At 60.8% G+C, this 18,141-nt stretch overlaps 1 protein-coding gene across 1 annotated transcript in view; it reads right to left on the reverse strand.

The window, feature by feature from the left end:
* Window positions 1–13,316: 13,316 nt before the first annotated feature.
* Window positions 13,317–18,141, reverse strand: part of CDH4 (cadherin 4) — a 471,935-nt gene continuing 467,110 nt past the window's right edge. The window contains exons 12-16 of the mRNA XM_073236383.1: window positions 17,359–17,592; window positions 16,228–16,461; window positions 15,748–15,887; window positions 14,834–14,998; window positions 13,317–13,520 (exon numbers count right to left, since the gene is read on the reverse strand). Coding sequence (XP_073092484.1) covers window positions 13,317–13,520; window positions 14,834–14,998; window positions 15,748–15,887; window positions 16,228–16,461; window positions 17,359–17,592 — 977 coding nt within the window. The remainder of the gene's footprint in view (window positions 13,521–14,833; window positions 14,999–15,747; window positions 15,888–16,227; window positions 16,462–17,358; window positions 17,593–18,141) is intronic.

The following is an 18,141-nucleotide window of genomic DNA, read 5'->3' on the forward strand; positions in this document are numbered from 1 at the left end:
GCAGTCCCCAGAGGAGGTCAGACAGGGCTCAGGCTGGGAGAAATGGCCAGGAGCCCACCCCCAGGCCAGGCAGGGGGGGCGGGAGGCGGGAGCGGAGGGGGTCGAGTGGGGCTTTCTCCTGCTGGCGTGTCTGAGGAGGCGGGTATCAACCGCACGTGCTTGTCTGGAAGTGAAGGCGGAGCACCGTTAGCACGGCTCCGTGTGTGGGACCCTTGGCCTTGCGCATGCTGGGAGGAGGGGCGCGGGCCCTGGCGGCAAGGGGCGACCCGTGGGTCGTTCCTCCAGAAGTGGCATGTGCCTGCACCCTGCCAGTGCGCTCCTAGGTCCTAACCCAGGAACTGAGATTTGTCCGTGCAGAACATGTGCAGAAACATTCAGAGCCTCTTACAAAAGCTAAGAACTAGAAAATCCTGATTGTCTGGCTGCAGGTGAGTGGGGAGCCTGGCCTGTTCACACTGCAAACCACTGGGTGGTGGGCTGGGGTGGACCTTTGGGCCGCCCAGCCCCTCGGAGTCTGGGTGGTGAGGGGTGGAGGGGCCTGAGAACAGCCCTCACTTAGGGCAGGATGGGGAGGAGCCAGGTGGTCCAAGAACTGAAGTGGCCTTCCCGGGGCACTGGGAAGCTTCCTGGTGCTGGGAAGTCTGTGATTTTGGTGCTGGCAATGGTTTCATAGGTACATACAAGTGCCAAGACTTTTCAAATTGCACACTATGAATATGCACACAGTTTTACTGCACTGAAAAAAATCTCAGTAAAAATGCAAACATAAGTGAACAGGAATAAATAAAGCTATGTTCCGAGGTGGGGACTGGTTTGAGTGCAGGCACAGTCCTGGCGTTGACTGGATGTGAGGGGAGGGGAGGTGGAGCGGGACCCCAGTTCCAGCATTAGTGCAGGGCTGCCCAAGGGCTGTGGTGGGGAGTCCCACTGTGCTCTGCGAGTGGCGCCTATGGCTGGGGAGTGTGGCTGCAGAATCTCCTGGGGGTGCCATGGGGTGGGGTGGTAGGTGTGGCCAGGATACCAGAGAGGATGAGGAAAGCTGGGGGAGCGGCTGCCGGGAAGCCAAGGTCACGCAGCCAGCTAGGGGCATGGACAGGGCTGCCAGGGCCCCGCAGTTACTGGCTGGAGTGTCATGACCTTGGAGAAGGCTGGGTGGGAAGGGGCCGTGGGTGGGTTATGGGTGGGCTTCTTAATGGTGGGGTAGTGGAGCATGTTTGTGTCCCTGGGGATGGGTCTTGGAGATGGGGAGGTAGTCAGAGGTGGGTGGGGGTACAGGAGGGAATGGGAGGGGTGCGGCACTCCACAAGGGGAGCTCTACATGCTTGGGGGCAGGTGGGCAGTAGCTCACCCACCCAGGGCCAACTTGGCTCCCGCTCCTCAGGAACCTGGTTGAAATGGGCCACACAGAGGCCAAGAGCCCAGAGAGTCTAGATGGTGTTCTAGGAGCACCTAGATCCTGCTATGCCTGAAGACTCCGCACTGTGCCCTTTTTGGAGGTTTTGGGGCAGGGTGGTGACAGGAATTTCACCTGTTGATTCAACGAGGCCTGCAGACCCAGCCCAGCCCTGAGAACTGGCTCCCAGCATCTGGGGAAGGGCAGAAGCCCCCTGACACTGCAAACCGTGCCCTGGAAAGAGAGTCTGTCCGGGGACTCACAGCCATCCCCGGAAGTCCCTCTTTCCCTTCTCAGGGCAGGTTCCGCAGGGAAGGCAGGCAGAGCCCCCAGCCCTCCCTGGGCTAGGGACCCCCACTGTGGGGGAGGGAGGGGCTGCCCCCTGAGAGAGACGAGAGGATGTCAGGATCGGTGGTGAACGACCCGTGAGGAAGGAGATGTGGGTGGTACCAACAGCTGAGGTTGGGTCTTTGGGGCCCTGGGGGGACGGGATTGGGAGAGGACATGGCCAGACTGAGGTCCCTCATCAGGCACCAGCAGGATGGGTGGGGTCCCAGGCCTGAGCCCCACGCCTGTCCCTACACGCATCTCCACACCCTTTCCCAGGGTACCCACTTGCTGGTTTCCGGGTCCAGGGCACCCTGTGTCCCCAGAGCTCAGCAGCAGTCCCACTAGCTCCGTGGTGGTCAAGCGGTTAGTGGAACAGTCCTAAATGCAGCCCCCTGGGCCGACCCCCTGGTACACAACTCAGGGGTCCAGGCGAGACTATGCTGGAGGCCACGACCATGGGGGCGCTGGAAGGAGAGTGTTGGGGGGCCGAGGAAACAGGCTGCGGAGGGGACGGGCTCACCCAGGGCCGCCGCCTGGCGGAGCACTGCGGGAGGCAAGAGCCCGGTGCGTCCCTTCGGGTAACACGCGGGGGCACATTCCGTGCGCGTCGCCGGCGGGCCGCCAGGTGGCAGCGTGGGACCGCGGGGACGCGAGAGCCCGGTCAGTACCCGCGCCTGGGTGCCGGCGAAGGGCGGGGCTCCTGGCGGAGCGGGGCCGGCGTGAGGGGAGGAGCCTCTGGCGGGGCGGGGCCCTTGGTCGATGAGGGGCGGGGCCAGGAAGTGGGGCGGGGCCGTGGGCTTAGGAACGGGGCGGAGCCTCGGGCGCTGGGTTGTAGGGAGAGGGCGGAGCAAGCGGTCGCGGCGCGGAGGGACACACGGGGTCGCGCGGGAGAAGGTGTCGCGGGGTGGGCGTGCACGGGCGGGAGCGCCGGGAGCGCGGCGGGGCCCGGGCGCGCTATCCAGTCGTTGGCAGGTGGGGCGCCTCAGGCTTCCCCGCGGCCCGCGCCTCGCGCAGTCCACCTGCCACGATTGCGGGGCCCTCCCGCGTCTCCCGAGGGGCGGAAGCTGGCCCGGCTTGGAGCCGGAGCCGTCCGATTGCCGGGGCTGCTTCCCGGCGGGGCGCCTGTGCCCCGGGCAGGCCCGGCGGGGGTGGGGGACGTGTCCTTGTCCCCGGAGCACCGGAGCGAAGCGGCCGAGGTGTCAGCAGCGTGCGCTGTGCTGATGTTTTCCGGACAGCAACAACGTTGGGCAGAAAGTATGAAGGGAAGACCCCAGAACCTCACAAAGCTGTTCCCACCGCGGCAGGAAAGAAAGGGCCCCAGACGCCCCGGCTCCCGTCTGGAGAGCCCTGCGCGGGCCCTAGCTGAGCAGGCAGGGCAAACACACCGCCAGCAGAGGGGCGGCCGGCCTGACCAGTCCCTGTCCCCGGGGTCACGCCCACCACTGGGAGCTGACCCGCTGAGCTAGGCCACCGGGACCCCTTTCCGTTACGGAAGAATCTTGTGGCGTAAGAGATGGCACCCTGCTTCCCGGGAGACGGCCTGGGCCTGCCCGCCTGCCAGGCCGCCGAGGCCCTCCCCTCGTGATTCCTCTGCGAGGGCCCCGGTGGCTGCTGAGGGAGTCAGCCTCCTACCCGCAGGGCTCATCAGTCTTGTGTGCTGGATGGGGGAGACCAGGTCACTCTCTGTAAGGGGTGTTGGGGGCGCACTGGGTGCCTTGGTGACCAAATGAAGAGAGACAGTGTGGGTGGGTGTGGAGCCAGAAGTAACCACCACCCTGGACTCTCCTGAGCCAACAAATGCCTTTTCCATTCAAGCCCGTGGATGTGGGTGCTCTGAAAATGCCAGGACACTGTCCTGTTGGAGCCAGTTTCTGCATCTCGAGAGTGGGGATGAGCTGGAGGTCCCAGCCCCTTCGCAGATGCCTTCCATGGCCCCATGAGTCAAGTGCTCACGGGCTGCCTGGGTGAACGGTGGAGGAAGACAGTGTACGTCCTGTGCACACACACCCTATGCCCTGTGTGCACACACACACCCTGTGCACACACACACCCCTGTGCATATACACACTATGCTCTGTGCACACCCCCATGCCCTATGCATACACCCCATGCCCTGTGCCCACACACCCCATGCCCTGTGCACACACACCCTACGCACACACACACCCCTGTGCATTTACATACTATGCTCTGTGCACACCCCCATGCCCTATGCACATACTACATGCCCTGTGCACACACACACATCCTGTGCACACACTACATGCCATGCATACACCCCCCCCCTGTGCATATACACTCTATGCTCTGTGCACACCCCCATGCCCTATGCACATACTACATGCCCTGTGCACACACTCTATGCCCTGTGCACACACATCACATGCCCTGTGCACACACACATCCTATGCACACACACACTATGCCCTGTCACACATACCCCATACCCTGTGCCCACACTTCACACCTTCTGCACACACACACATACCCTGTGCATACACACACTATACCCTGTGCACACACACACACTACACCCTGTGCACACACACCCATGCTTTGGGTATATACACCCATGCTCTGTGCATACACATGCACCCTTGGGGTACACACCCCATGCCTTGTGTACACACAGACACTGCATGCTTGATAACAATAGCACAAGGCCCTGGAGGGCTGGCCATGCAGCCCAGGCTCCTGGGTGCCTGCACACTCTCTGGGGCATCAGGAAGTGCTCTGGGGCAGTTAGCCTTTGTCTCCTCTCAGTTTATGTTCCCAGTTGTCTCCTGGGAAGGTAGTGATGGTCCTGACACCTTGAGGGGACTTGCCCAAGGTCATGAGCTTTGAGAGGAGTTGGACTCCACCCCAAGATTTGATTATGGCCATGTAAACATTAAATAATTAAGTTGTTTAAGGAATCAAATAAAGATGATGAGGACACACCATGAGGACCACAGGAGGGCGCTGGGCAGGAATGCTTTTCCCTCAGAGAAATGTGTCAGGATTCAGGGCTACGAGGGCCTTCTGGCCTTGATGGAAGGCTGCTCAAGTGCCCGACCTTCCCCACTGCCAGCTGGCAGCAAAGGGTGGGAGCAGTGATGCCCAGTGGCTAGAGGTCGGGGGGACCAGTTGTGTACCCCCCCATGGGCCTCGTGCCATCGCTCATCTTTGAGGTAAATTTTCAAGCGGCCGGTTATTCCTAAGCAGGCTCATATCCCTGTGGGCATTTCCTGAAGCTGCACAGGAGCAGGGCCAGGCCGCTGGGAGGCCAGCACTGTGGACAGCACCCTATTAGTCTCTGAGCTGCACGGCAGTGTAAGCACGTGTGCATGTGCGTGTTCCTGAGTGTGAGCACGTGGGGGAGGGTTGGAGTGATCTATGAGGGGGCTGGTGGGCATTTGGGCGTGTGGGATGCAGCCTGTGGGTAGGAGAGAGGATGAAGGGGGAGCCAGCCTGAAGGGTGGGGTCTGCCAGACTCAGGTCTTGTGTGTGTGTGTGTGTGTGTGTGTGTGCGCGCGTGTGCATGTGCGTGCAACATCTTTATAGGATATTTTTTCCTGCTTTGGATAAAGTACACTAGAAAATCTGTAATCCAATTCAGAATTTTAAAGGAGGACCAGAAATATGTGACCGTGCGTGTTACCCTTCCTCTCCTTATGCTGTGCCTCAGCCTCTTCAGGTAATGCTTTAGGTATTGTAATGTCTGACCCCAAATGTGATTCCCACTCTTTCAGCACCAAAGGCAGTGGTGTATTTCTTCCGTGCATAGGTGTATGACTTTAACAATATCATACACAGCAGTAATAGTAGTGTAAATTCATTCGGGTGCCGGGACCCAATTCCAATGTGTGTAAGTGTGTGGGAGGGGGTCTTCACACACATAACACCAAGCAATTCTTGAACACCAGTAGGGTGTCGGAGAACTCAACTCTCATGTTATCTGCCTGGAGGCACCAGATTCCCCAGGTTAAGGTCTCAGTCCTACAAGATTGCCCTCCACCCACCACTCCAGATGCCAGCGGCAAGCTCCAGGCAGTTACCTGTGCTTCTGATCTACCGGCTACAGGTCGGAGGTTCCCACGATCTCCCCCTTAGGTTCGATTAATTTGCTGCAGCAGCTCACAGAACTCAGGGAAACGCTTAGGTTTTCCAGTTTAGTAGAGGGTGTCATGAGGGATACAGGTTAACAGCCAGATGAAGAGAGACACGGGGCAGGGTCCCAGATGAAGGAGCGTCTGTCCTGGTGGAGCCTGGGGCCCGGCTCGGTGGCGCGTGAAGGTGTTGTGGTTCCCCAGGCACAGAAGCCCTCCCCAACCAGGAAGCAGGCTCCAGCTGAGCAGAGCAGGCGGGGCAGAGGGAGACCCAGCGAGCTTCTCTGGGGCTTTGTGAGGGTGTCATTGCAGAGTCATGACCGACTGAATCGTTGGCCATTGGCTGTTCAGCCTCCAGCCCCTGCCCTTGGGTGGGGGTCCAAAAGTCTCTCCTTAACATGGCAGAACACCTGTTTCGCCTTTAAGACTCTGCAGTGTTTTCAGGAACTGGGGATGAAGACCAAATATACCTGGGAAATATACACCCGCTCATAAGAACGACAAAGTATATATATTTCTTATAACTCATTATATCACAGTGTGTGTGTGCGTCTGTAGGTGCACACATGTCTGTGCGTGTGTGCATTTGTGTATATGTGTGTGTGCATCTTTGTGTCTATGTGTATACATGTCTGCACCTGTCCATGTGTGTGTGCATGCGCATGTCTTTGTGTGTGTGTGCATGCATGTCTATGTGTGTGCATGTCTGTGTGTGTGTGCATCTCTGTGTGTGCATGTCTCTGCGTGTGTGCACATGCCTCTGTGTGTGTGCACACGTCTCTGTGCACACATGTCTGCATGTCGTGCTTGTCTCTGTGTGTGTGCACATGTCTCTGTGTGTTGTATTGTGCATCTGTGTGTTTATGCATCTCTGTATCTGTACATGTGTCTGGTGCTTGTGCATTTGTGTATGTGTGTGTGCATGAGTGTATGTGTGTGTCTGTGTGTCAGCACATCTCTGCCTGTGTGTGTGTGTGTGAGGCCCCAGGCCACATGCCACTCGCGCCTTCAAGGTGACTCAGTGATATGAGGCCATTGGTCCCCTAAGTTCCCTCCCGTTCCCACAGCTCCTGAGGGTCAGGGGTTCATGGCCAGGGCAGCAAGTGCAAGGGAGTGTGGGAGTGGTTTCAGGCATTTCAGGATGGGCCCTGTCTGGGAGCCTGTGGGCCTGGGTCCCGCTCACGGAAGTGGCTGGCAGGACCACTCACTCTGCCCCACTCACAGACCAGCGGCCGTCCCAGCCCCTTCCCTCTACTATGAGGTCCCTTTAAACTGCAGGCTGGAGGATTAAGGCTTGGTGCCTGTGCACCACCCATGGGGCTGAGGTCCTGAGGGCTGGGCAGACACCAGCCTAGGTGCTGGGGGGCCAGGTTAGCAGCCAGCCTCCTGCTCTGGGGGATGGGCCTGCCAAGGCAGGTGATGGAGCCCAGTCTCGTGTGTGGGAATGGGGCTCACACATATGCCCCCTCAGGGTGGCTGTGAGGGCCCAGTGAGCTCAACCAATGCCCAGCTTGTTCCTGGGGCAGCAATGAGATCAAAACAGCCCTGACAGTTGGCACTGTGGCACCCCATGCTGCGGGGGTCGGCGTGTCCCATAGCGCCAGTGCCACAGGGGTCATGTGTCCCGCAACTGCGTCATGAGGTGTGCAAAGGCACCAGTGTGCTGTGGGTTCTCTGTAGCTGGATGTGCCCCTCGCCCCCACCATTGGTAGCTCTGCCCAGGGACATTTCCCACAGCGGGGTCCTGCCTCCTGCACCATCTCCCCAGCCTGGCCACGGGCTGCCAAGGGACGGGGAAACTCCTGGGGACATGTGAGCAGCATGCTGGTGGGTAGGGGGACTTGTGGGAGGGGCACTGAGGGTCTGGGCACGATGGGAGCAGTGCCCAGGCTGTGCCTGTCCATTATAGGGTCAGAGTGGACGTTCTTTCCTCTCTTTAGTGAGAACAACTCTGCGTGGACATTCCAGAGCCAGTGTGACAGTGCCACATCCTGCTGGCCCACCCGTCAGCAGCAGCCACCAGCCTGTCCTGAAGGGGCATTCGTGGTGCCTGGCCTGAAACAGGAGTTTCTCACTTGGCCCCTCTTATGCTCGCCCTTGTAACACCTCCCAGGACAGCACAGCTGCCCCTCCCTTCACGCCCACTCCGACCACGCCCTGGTCACACCCATAACTGTCCCCATCCAGCCTCTCCCTGAGCTCCAGACCCTTCTGTGGCCGTCCCGGGCATCTGCACCTGCATGTGTCATGGGTATGACTGACAAGTGCCCAGAGCCAAGTGCAGATGCCCCCCCACGCCAGGGTTGGGTGCCACAGGGGCCTCTGTGAACCCGCGCCCCCCCCCCGGGCCCACCCCAGCTGCCTCCACCCCAGCCCTGCTGCCCGAGCCTGCCCTCACCCCACACGTGTCTCATCTTCCCTGTGCCCCAGCTCTCCGCGCCGCCGGAGCCCTGGCCCCTTCTGATTTGCTCAGTTCTCCTGGGCCAGAATTCCTCAGGCTGCTGCCCTCCCCCGGGTCCTGGGCAGGGCTGGCCTTGACCTCCTGCCAGGACAAGTCTCATTCTCAGGGCTGGGGGCTGCCCCTGGAGCCGTGGCACTGTGGCCCACAGGTCTGTGTTACTGGGTCCTGGGGGCCTTGCACACGCATCTGCATGGCTGCCTACCCTCCAAGGGGCTGGACCAGGCCTTGCTTGGCAGGGTGGCTGTCACACCTGGAGGAGAGGCCAAGGCTCTGGGGGCGCTGCCAGTGCCCACTGTGAACTGACCACTCTGAACGCCCTCCCAGGCCTGCTGTCCCACATGGAGGGAAGGGTTGGTGACCTCCATCTACAGAAAGCCCCTGTCCCCAGGAAGGGGCTGCCCAACCTCCCAGAGGCCCTGTGCTGGACACTGTGGCTATTCTGGCCAGGCCTCAGCCTCTGGGGCAGAGAGGCCCCTGCTGTGGAGTGGAGGTGGGGGACTGGGGGGCATCGCCTTAGGCAGACTCCTGCCTCTCCCCTAATGCCTGGCCACCCCAGGGGTCTGACTACAAAGAGTTTGTGCCCCTCCCCCTCAATGGATGGCCTGTCCCAGGCCCACTGCTGTTGCTTAATTGTGAATGCAATTAGCTGCTCTGCACCCTCAAAATTAGCAAGTGGCTAATTGTGTCTGTAATCATCAGCTGCACCCGTAGTTAATGTGTGAGCAACTTCCTGTTACTGCAAGGCATTGTGGGTGTAAATCTGTGCCCAGAGAAAGGCCTGGAACGGGCAGGCCAGGAGAGAAGCGGGAAGAACCAGTCGGTCCCGGGCTGGGGGTAGGGAGCCAGAAGCCTGGACCGGGCTGGTGGCCTGGGGCTCAGGTCCAGCTGTGCTGCTTACAAGTGGGGTGAGCTGGGCTCAGCCTCTCTGAACTCAGGCTCCCTGAGAAGCTCAGGGCATCCGTGGGAGCAGCCCGTCGGGCTTGGGTGTGTGGCCTCTGCCAGTGGGGAGGCTATGAGCTCCTTTGTGGTGGGGAAGCTGTGAGCCCCTGCTGGGGCCTCTCCAGCTCCGTTCAGGTGGGCGGTCAAGGGCAGGCTGGGGCTCGGGGCCAGCTGGGCCTGTCCGAGAGCTCCCGAGGACGGCTGGGCTTGGTGGGGTGGGCCTGTCAGTCTTTGGGCTCATGCCTGGGGCTGTGACTCTGCTGGGGCTGCCTCCCCATCAGAGGGAGGAGCCCGCTTGGGGGGAGGCGCGGCAGGGGTGTGAGGATGCCAGCTGGGGGCCCAGGCCTCTGGTGGACTATTGGAGGTGCTCTTGCCAAGGCGGGAGGAGAACACCCCGTGTTTAACTCCTCAATGGCGTGATTCATGACTTGGGAGAACACTGAAATGTTTGCACGTTTAGTGCATGGGCCTCCATTGTGCACGGTCCCTGGGCCTCACAGGCATGAGGGGCAGGCCTGGTTTTCTTCTCGTCTGGGTCCCCGGAACCTAAACCGGTGCCTGTGCTCAAGAAAGGTTGCTGCACAAATGAATCCCTCTGGACAGCACCCTGCCCACCCTCCGCCTCCAGGCACCGCGGGCTTCGGGCTCGCGCGGACAAGAACCAGGCAGGTTGAGTCCACCTACTGAAAGGGGGACTTTATTCGCTGCTCTGGGGCACGGCAGCCCCTCAAAGCCGCTACTCCGTTTGGAGCCAAGACCACCTGGCACTAAAAACACACGGAAAACGTCGACGTTCTTCCCTTTTTTTCTTTCTTTTTTTTTTTTTTGGTACAAAATGATACAAACAACAATACAAAATAGTTGTGCTGTTGACGATTACAAAACCAGTTGGAACGTCTGTCTAACCGCACAATGCTCCGAGTCGCAGTGTGAATACATCATACTCCTGTTATCTTTCCCCAAAACAACCACGGTCATGCGGGCTGCTGCACATTGTGTCCATCTTCAAAAAGAAACATGCAAAAAAAAAAAAAAAAACCAGAATGGAAAAAGGAGAAAAAGCAAAAGCAAAACGCGTTCCGATTGTACACAGACGTGGGTCCCCTGCCGGGCCGGACCACCGAGCGGCGCCCATACCATGTGCGCCGGGTTGCCATGAGCTCCTGCGCGTGACACCGTCTGTGGGAGGCTCTGACGACAACTGAGCCTCCCCCCCCGCAGCTTTTTACCCTGGGGAGGGCAAAGCTGTCGTCTCAAAGGACCGTGTGTGTCGGCCGGTGTGTTGGGGAAACCGAGGCGTCTCTGCAGGCCTGACACTGGTGGTAGTGGGGGCCTAGCACTTTGGACATGCTGTGAATCACGGAGAACAGAAGACCAGCTTGGCCGAGGCCTGGGGGGCTGGGCCCTGGCGGACACAGTGGCCCTCGGTGGGGGTGCCTGTTGGGCCAAGGCTGGGTGCTCTTGCCACTCCCCCTACAGGGCAGGTTCTCCTGTTTGCAGGACAAAAATTCCCTAAAGAAACTAAACCGCGCCCACATGCTCTGCCAGCACGGGGTCCAGGCCTCCACAGGCCGCTGCCCGGCCCTGGACGCATATCTATGGGCTACAGGGAGATGTTTGACACTGTAAGCTTAGCTAATGCTAACGCGCTGGCTTCGGAAGGGTGCACCGAGGTGATCTGGGAGGGTGTGGGAACCCCATCTTTCTCTGGCCCCCAGGAACACCCCCGGCAGGAGTGAGATCTGGGAGCAGGGACCGCAGAAACCCCGCTGCGTCCCCAGGCTACACACTGATAGGCAGGGGAGGGTGAGGAGCCAGAGGCAGGTGGTTGGGACCCTGTGGCCAGAGGCCACCTGGTCACCCGAGGAGCCGGCGTCATCGGTGTTCAGGAGGCTGAGTCCTTGAGTCCTGGGCGGCCTGGCGCACCTGTCCCTGAGGAGAGCGCAGGGCCAGGGACCCAAGGAGGCCTTGGGATTTCAGACAGGAGTCCATAGCCACCTCAGCTCCTGGACTGCAGCACACTTAGGAGCTTGGCTGCAGGGTGAACTTCCGCAAAATGGACCAAACCAAAGGCCACAACCCACCAGCCCAACCCCCCGGGGAAGTCTGGAGTGGAGGCGCCCCCAGACACTGGGGCAGTCCTCACTGGCTCCTGGTGCTGGGCGGTTTGCATAGCAAGGCTCTGCAGGGAGGTCCTGGCCCCTCTGCCTGGCAGCCCCCAGTCCGTGAGATGGTCCTCTGGATGGGGTCAGAACGGACAGAGCCCAAGGGGCCACGCGGAGCTGTAACACCATCTCAGCTCCGGGAGAATGCAGGGGGCGGGGATGCGTCTCTCTGGGGGAAGAGCCCTGACGTCCAGCGGGGACGCACCCACACACTGCACACGCACGTGCACACCCAAGTTCACCCTGGAGTCCAGAGCCCTCAGGAGAGGGTGAGCACAGCCCAGGGACAGGCCACTGGTGGGATGTGTCACAGCTCCCTGTGGAGTCGGGGGCCGTGCTGCTCCCTGGGCCCTCTGGAAGCCTCCCCAGCTGCAGGCGTGGGGAGGGGAGTGGGCAGGGCTCCGAAGCAGGGGTGCTGCCTCGTCCTTCCCTGGCCCTGGGCTCCTCTCCCCCAAGGGGGCTCCAACGCCAAGTCCCACACCCTTGCCCTCTTCCTGCGGGAGCCTGAGAGCCAACAAGGACTCCCCAGGAGGTGCCTCTCCTGCTGGGGTCAGGATGCCTTCATGCACCGAAACAGCTGTCCTGGGAGCAGCGGGGAGAGAAGCGTTCACAGTGTCTTTCCCTCAGACAGACGCTGCTGGGGTCCTGGGGGCACAGTCCCTTCGCTGTCCTGTGGCACCGACTGGCTGGAGGCCGGCTTGAGAGTCCAACTGCCTATCAGAGCGGCGATTGTGGCTCGGAGTTTGAGCAGCTCTCCAGCCTGGTGGCCTTTGGCACTCACGAGGGTCCAGGGGAGTGGAAATGGGCCCCCGTTTCTGCCAGGTACAGTCCAGACATGTCTGCACAGAAGCGGCGGCTCCCTCCCTGGGGGGCAGTGAGCCCACATCAGGCATCCGGCTTCCCTTGGGGCTGGGCAGAGAAAGGAGGCTGCAGAGTCGTCCCTGGCTGCAGCCTCCACGCCTGGAAACGCGAGTGAGGCCCCTGCGTAGCCATCTGCACACCCCCGGTGGGGGCCAGAGGTCTCGAGCGCCGCGGGGTTTGGACTGGTGCGCACTCACCAGGCCTCTGATGGGGCCCGCGGGTCCCACCGCAAAGGTGGTGGGCTCATGCCAGGACTTCTAGGATGCTGGCTGGGTCGCGCTGCAGCTTCTTGGGACACCACGCTCTCCTGGACCGAAGGCTGTGGGACCTGGGGGGTGTTTGGGTGACGGGCAGACCTCAGAGAGGCCCAGTAGTTGGCAGGGAGGAGCAGGGGGACGGTCAAGGCAGAGACGGGGCATCGGTAAGGCCCTGGGAAGCTTGCCCGCCCCAGCGATTTACAGCATCTGGGACCAGGGCCAGCAGAAAACTCGTTGAATGCCACATCCAGCTGCTGCACCTCTGGATGGCTGGGGGCCCAGGGGAGCTTCCTGCTGCCGGTGCTGGAGGCCGGCCTTCCTGCCTCCACAGGCTGGGGGAGCCCTGGGGGCCAGGAGACCCTGACTGCGTGCAGCAAAGCGAAAGCTCAGAAGGGCTGTTGGGATGTGGCCCAGATTATATTTTCTTTATAAAATTTGCCAAGTGAGTTACCCACTTTTTTTCTTAATGAAGGACTGAAAAAAAGAAAAAAGACGCACTCTCCCTCGTTCCTTAATGGGTGCCTTCAGAGCTGGGCCAGCGGGGTTGGGACGCTCAGGACTGGGTTGGGGGCTTGGTCTCTCTGCCTGTGTTTAGTCACTCCTGAGTTTGAGGGAATCTGATACATGTACCAAAAGGCACTTTCATTTTTTTTTTTTTTAAAAACAGTGCTTCTGTTCTAAGAAATTCAAGTTAAGACAGCGTGCCTCTCGCTCGCCTTCAACACCACCTCGGCTGCTGCAGCGGGCGGGGCGGCCGGACAGCTGGGTGCTGGGGGGCAGGGGGTGGAGAGGCCCCTAACACCCCTAACACCCAGGGGACGCCTAGTCCTCGCCCCCTCCGTACATGTCGGCCAGCTTCTTGAAGCGGGGCCCCCAGTCGTTCAGGTAGTCGTAGTCCTGGTCCCCCGAGCTGGACGAGTCGAGGGAGCTGACGGAGCCCGCGGTGGAGCCGCTCCCCTCGTAGTCAAAGACCAGCAGGGAGTCGTAGGGGGGCGCGGTGGGGTCGTTGTCAGCTGCCCGGAGTCCCTGCGGGTCACGAAGGCCTGGGGTCAGGGGGAGCACAGAGGGGGGCCCCGGGGAGGAGGCGGGAGGCAGGGCGGGAAGGGGACGTGAGCGGCCTTGCACAGCACAGACGGCATTTCAGGGGGCCGCGGGGGGCAGAGTGTATGGAAATGGGCTGTGGGCCAGCCGGAGGGAGCCGACTGGAATGCAGGCCGCCAGGCGGAGACCCTGAGGCCCACGGGCTGGGCGGGGCCTGCGGCTAATCACCGCCCCAGGGAATGGGCCCCACGCAGCTCCAAGTCCAGACTGAGGTGGTTCATTGTCTACATCCCTGAGAAAAAGTGGTCGAGTCACAAGGCTGCTGGAGCCCTGCGCCCGTGCCTGGCCTCTCTCCTCCAGGCGCCTCCCGGTGGCCGCGGGACGGGGGGAACGGGACGCGCTCTCTGCTCCCTGCCCGGGGGCGGGACAGCTCTTAGGTGCAGGCTTCGCGCTGGGTGTGGAGGGTGCCCATGGGATGCCCTGCTGCCCCGTGGTCACCAGCTGGATGGCCTGCCTCACTGCCCACCCTGCCCTGGGAGGGGCCCTATTCAGCCCTCAATCGTTTGGAGCTTCCATCTTTAGTTTCCTCTAAATGTTGTTTAAAAGTGGGCTTTTAATTATAGGTCGGTGAGGAGTACTTTTTGGGGTTCTAACATTTTATTACACTGTAGATGGTAAATGTCTGAGCTGAATCAGCTTTGGGGCTGTTGTGGATGATTTGGGGCACAGGACATGATCTGTTTAGATGAAGGTTCTGAGAAGACTCAGTGTCTCTGCTGAACCGTTCCCTGGTTCTAATTCTGTTTAAAGAAGTTCTTTTCAAGTCAGATTCTGACAGGTGCAGGAGTCCGTGTTGCCAAGCCTCTTAAACACAGCTGGGGTTAGAGGCCAGGTGGTAAAACCACAGGGTCCTGTGCCAGGTAAGAGGCACCACGGACGTGGCCGTCTCTGGGGGCTGAGCAGGAGCTGAGCACCGGGGACACGGCCCCAGAAGGATGCCCCCCTCTCCCGGCCGTTCCCTGGGCGTCAGAAGGCCACCGCCAGCGGCCCAGGGCGCTGCCTGCGACGGCTCTGCTGCCCTGGCTCCTGCAGGGGCCAAGCTCCCGGTTCCTCTGGAGCACCTGCTGTGAGCCACGCCCTGGCCTGGTGCTGGGGGCCGGACCTTCCACAGAGCAGGATGCTTATGGGGTGTGCTTGGCCGGCGCCTCACTGCCTGCAGGGTCTGCATCTGCCTCCTTGCCCCGCATGCCGCCCAGGTGCAGCATGTCAGCAGGGTCCCCTGTGCCCACAGTGCCCACCTCGTTGATGAAGTCACCGATGTCTCCTGGGTGGGGCACCACAGGCCTGACTGGGTACTGGGGCTCGGCACCCACAGGCCTCTCGTCTACCCGCCGCACCCCAGGGGCCTTGCTCAGCACATGCTCCATGGCCTCTGGCTGCTGCAGTTGGCTGAGGTCGTAGTCCTGGGGAGGGGCCAAGGGGTCAGAGGGTACTGGTTGGGGCACCAGGCAAGGGCACCAGAAAAACCCACTGGCGCACCCACGTCCTGTCCTGTGACCCCAGCTCCGAGTGCTCCCGCCATCCTACTTGGTTGCCTGGACCCCAGAGTGTCCACTGCTCCTCCACCTGTCCAAACCCTGCCTGGATCCTCAAGGCACGTGTGGGGTCTGTGCCCCAGGCGGCCTCCGCTGGCCTGACGTTCCCCCAGGAGCTGCGCCGCTGCTCCCAGGCATGCGGATGGCTCATCTGTTCCCAGAAGCAACCTGGAGTTGGGGCTGTTGGCACCCCTGTTGTGCGGGGGTCACAAGCTTTACTGGGGTAAGAACTCGCTCCAAGTTCCCCTGTGGTCAATGGCGGACTCAAGTCCAACCGGGCAGCCCTGGAGTCCCTCCCAGGTGCCCCACACTCTCCCCTGCTTGGCTGATATCCCCTGGCATGTGGCAGTGCTGTGTCCACCCGCCCCCCACTGGGGGTGGGCAGGCACTGGGCCCGGGTCTCTGGCTGAGGGGAGGAAGCAGGGAGAGGGGGACACAGCCGAGGATGTGGACAGTTCACTTGGGTCCAGCTGGAAACGCAAATGCCAGCCAGTGTTCCCGTTCCCCAGGTCTGGCCTTCACGATATGACAAAGGACAAAGTGGCTTCCTGGCAGCAGGGCCCTCAGGAGCCCCAGCTGGGGGAGCCCGTGGGGCCCAGGGGCAGCTGCCGTCTCACCTGGTCCTCCTCGCCGCCCCCTTCCTCGTCGTACTTGAGGATGTTGTCGCGGACGTCATCCTCGGGGTCAATGAGCAGCTGCTTCGTGTGGCGTTCTTTCTCCCTCCGCTTCATCCACATGACGAACAGCAGGACCATGGCTGCGGGGGCAGGCGGGGCCGTGAGCAGGCGTGTGCATGCATGCACCTGTGTGTGCCGTGTGAGCACGTGTACGTGCGCATCCATGCATGTATATGCACATGTGCACGTCTGTGTGTAGGAACGTACACCTCTGCACATGGATAGCTCGTGAGTGCACAAGTGCATGTATGTACGTGCCGGGGGCCCATGTCTGTACTGAATGGACCGGTGCAGTTGGGTTTCTGAAAGGTTCTATTGGGTGAGGCCTGGGGACACAGGCTGTGGAGCAGACCTGGGCTCACCTCCCCGCCATCCGGGAGGCAGCGCTCTCGCCGGCCCTGGGCCCTTGGCCATACTCACTGAGCAGGATGACTATGCAGATGAGGATGGCCACGATGGCACTGGTGCCCAGGCCAGCCGCTGCCACTGCCCCGATGGTGGTGCAGTCACCATTCTCGTCGCATGGGCACACCTTGACTTTGATGATGGACGTGTTGGACAGAGGGGGGTTCCCAGAGTCTGTGACGATGATGGGGACATCGTACACTCCGGCTTCCAGGTACAGGATGCGCAAGCTGAGCTGCGCATGGTCCCCTGGCACAGAGTAGGAGAACAGGCCCCATTCAGTGAACGGCTGGCCCCCAAGCAGGACCCCCAAAGGCAGAGACTGATGAAATGAGAACCTAAGATACCTGTTTGGTTAACACACACACACTACATCATCCGTAAAGTTAGAAGATGCTGGCAATTCAAGAAAAGGACAATTGCAACACGTAGGATGAAGAAATGGCATCCTCAGTATATAAAGAGTTTTACCAAATCAATTAGAAAAAAACCTTCTCAAAGAAAAATAGGCAAGGGTGTACAGCAGGTGATTCACAGGAGACACAGACATGGCCAGTGAAATAGCACAAAAGGCCACTGAGTAGATGGGAGCAATGGTTTTGGCTAAAAAATGGGAAAAAGGCTTTTTAATACAGTAATACTGAGTGTGGGTGCAGGCTCGGGGGACAGGTGCCTGTGATTCTGCTGAAACTGGACTTGGCACGGCCTTTCTAGGAGTGTCTGCTAGTGAACCTTCAGAGCCTAGTGCCCTTGACACAAGTCAGCGTCTGGGAAGGTAGGAATTCAGTTCCCAGGAAGCACATGTCTGGGGGCCCATTGGTCAGTTAATGGGCCAGGAAGGAGTTGTGGGCACAGTTCAGCTGTAGGGATGTTTTTGGCTGTGTGTGTTGATGGCGAGAGACTGGGACTGCGTTGGTGGCCTCCTTGGGGATGGACTGGCTGAGGCTGGGCACCGGAGCACAGCCGGGGTCCTGGCCCCAGAGGAGATCCGGGGGGAGCGGGCGGCACTGGCCCCTTGGGCCTGGCTCTCCTATCCACTGCTCACTCTTCCAGGGCAGCGGGGCCCCAGGGGGGCTGCACCCCAGACTCGGCCCGGTTCCCTCAGGGGCTGTGCCTCCACCAGGCTCGTGCGTGAAATGGGCTCACCGTTTAAGCGTGTGATGGTCCAGTTCTTCCGCACGGTGGCTGGGAGCAGCGGCAGCTCGAAAACGTAGGGGCCGACATTGGGGTCCACGTCGGCGTCGGCTGCTGTGATGTTGATGGCGTTCAGGCTGGGCTTCTCACAGACCTGCGCCTCCTTGGGCAGCAGCTCCGGGGTGTTGTCATTGATGTCGATGAGATAGATCTGGAGGGTCCCGGTGCCACTGGCCGGGGGGATCCCTGTGGGGCAGACACAGGGTGCCCACACGGGGTCACTCCTGACACTCCAGGCCCAGGCACATGACATCGTGCGTGGCAGCAGCCCTCAGCCCCACAGCCTTGAACCTGCTGATGCTCTGCTGTCCAACACATGCAGTCAGTCGGCGGCACACGACTTCCAGAGACCCCACCAGAGTGCACAGCTGCACGGATGGGCGGCCACACCTGGGACCAGCTGTGCACACACACGCATACGGCACTCACACAGAGCTTGCTGATGCACAGCGGCAGGAGATGGTGCCCGTGAAGCTCAGAGCCACACTCAGGGCCCCATACCCACCTGGGACCCTGGGGAGGGGCTTAGAGGCTGCTGGGCCCATGGGGCTGGCACCTGCTTCTCACATCGTCCCTCAGCACCTTGAGGCAAAGCCTCCCCTGCCCTCCGTGTTTCCTGGCCCCACCCAGGCCCTGTGGCCGGCCACTTTCAGTCAAGACAGACATGGCAGCTTTTGGGACTGTCTGCGGGGAAGACAGGGTGGCTCCGAGGTGCGCTTGGATCGAGGGCCTCCC

The sequence above is a fragment of the Manis javanica genome, chromosome 5 (genome assembly GCF_040802235.1).
Source record: "Manis javanica isolate MJ-LG chromosome 5, MJ_LKY, whole genome shotgun sequence".
Lineage (NCBI taxonomy): Eukaryota > Metazoa > Chordata > Mammalia > Pholidota > Manidae > Manis > Manis javanica.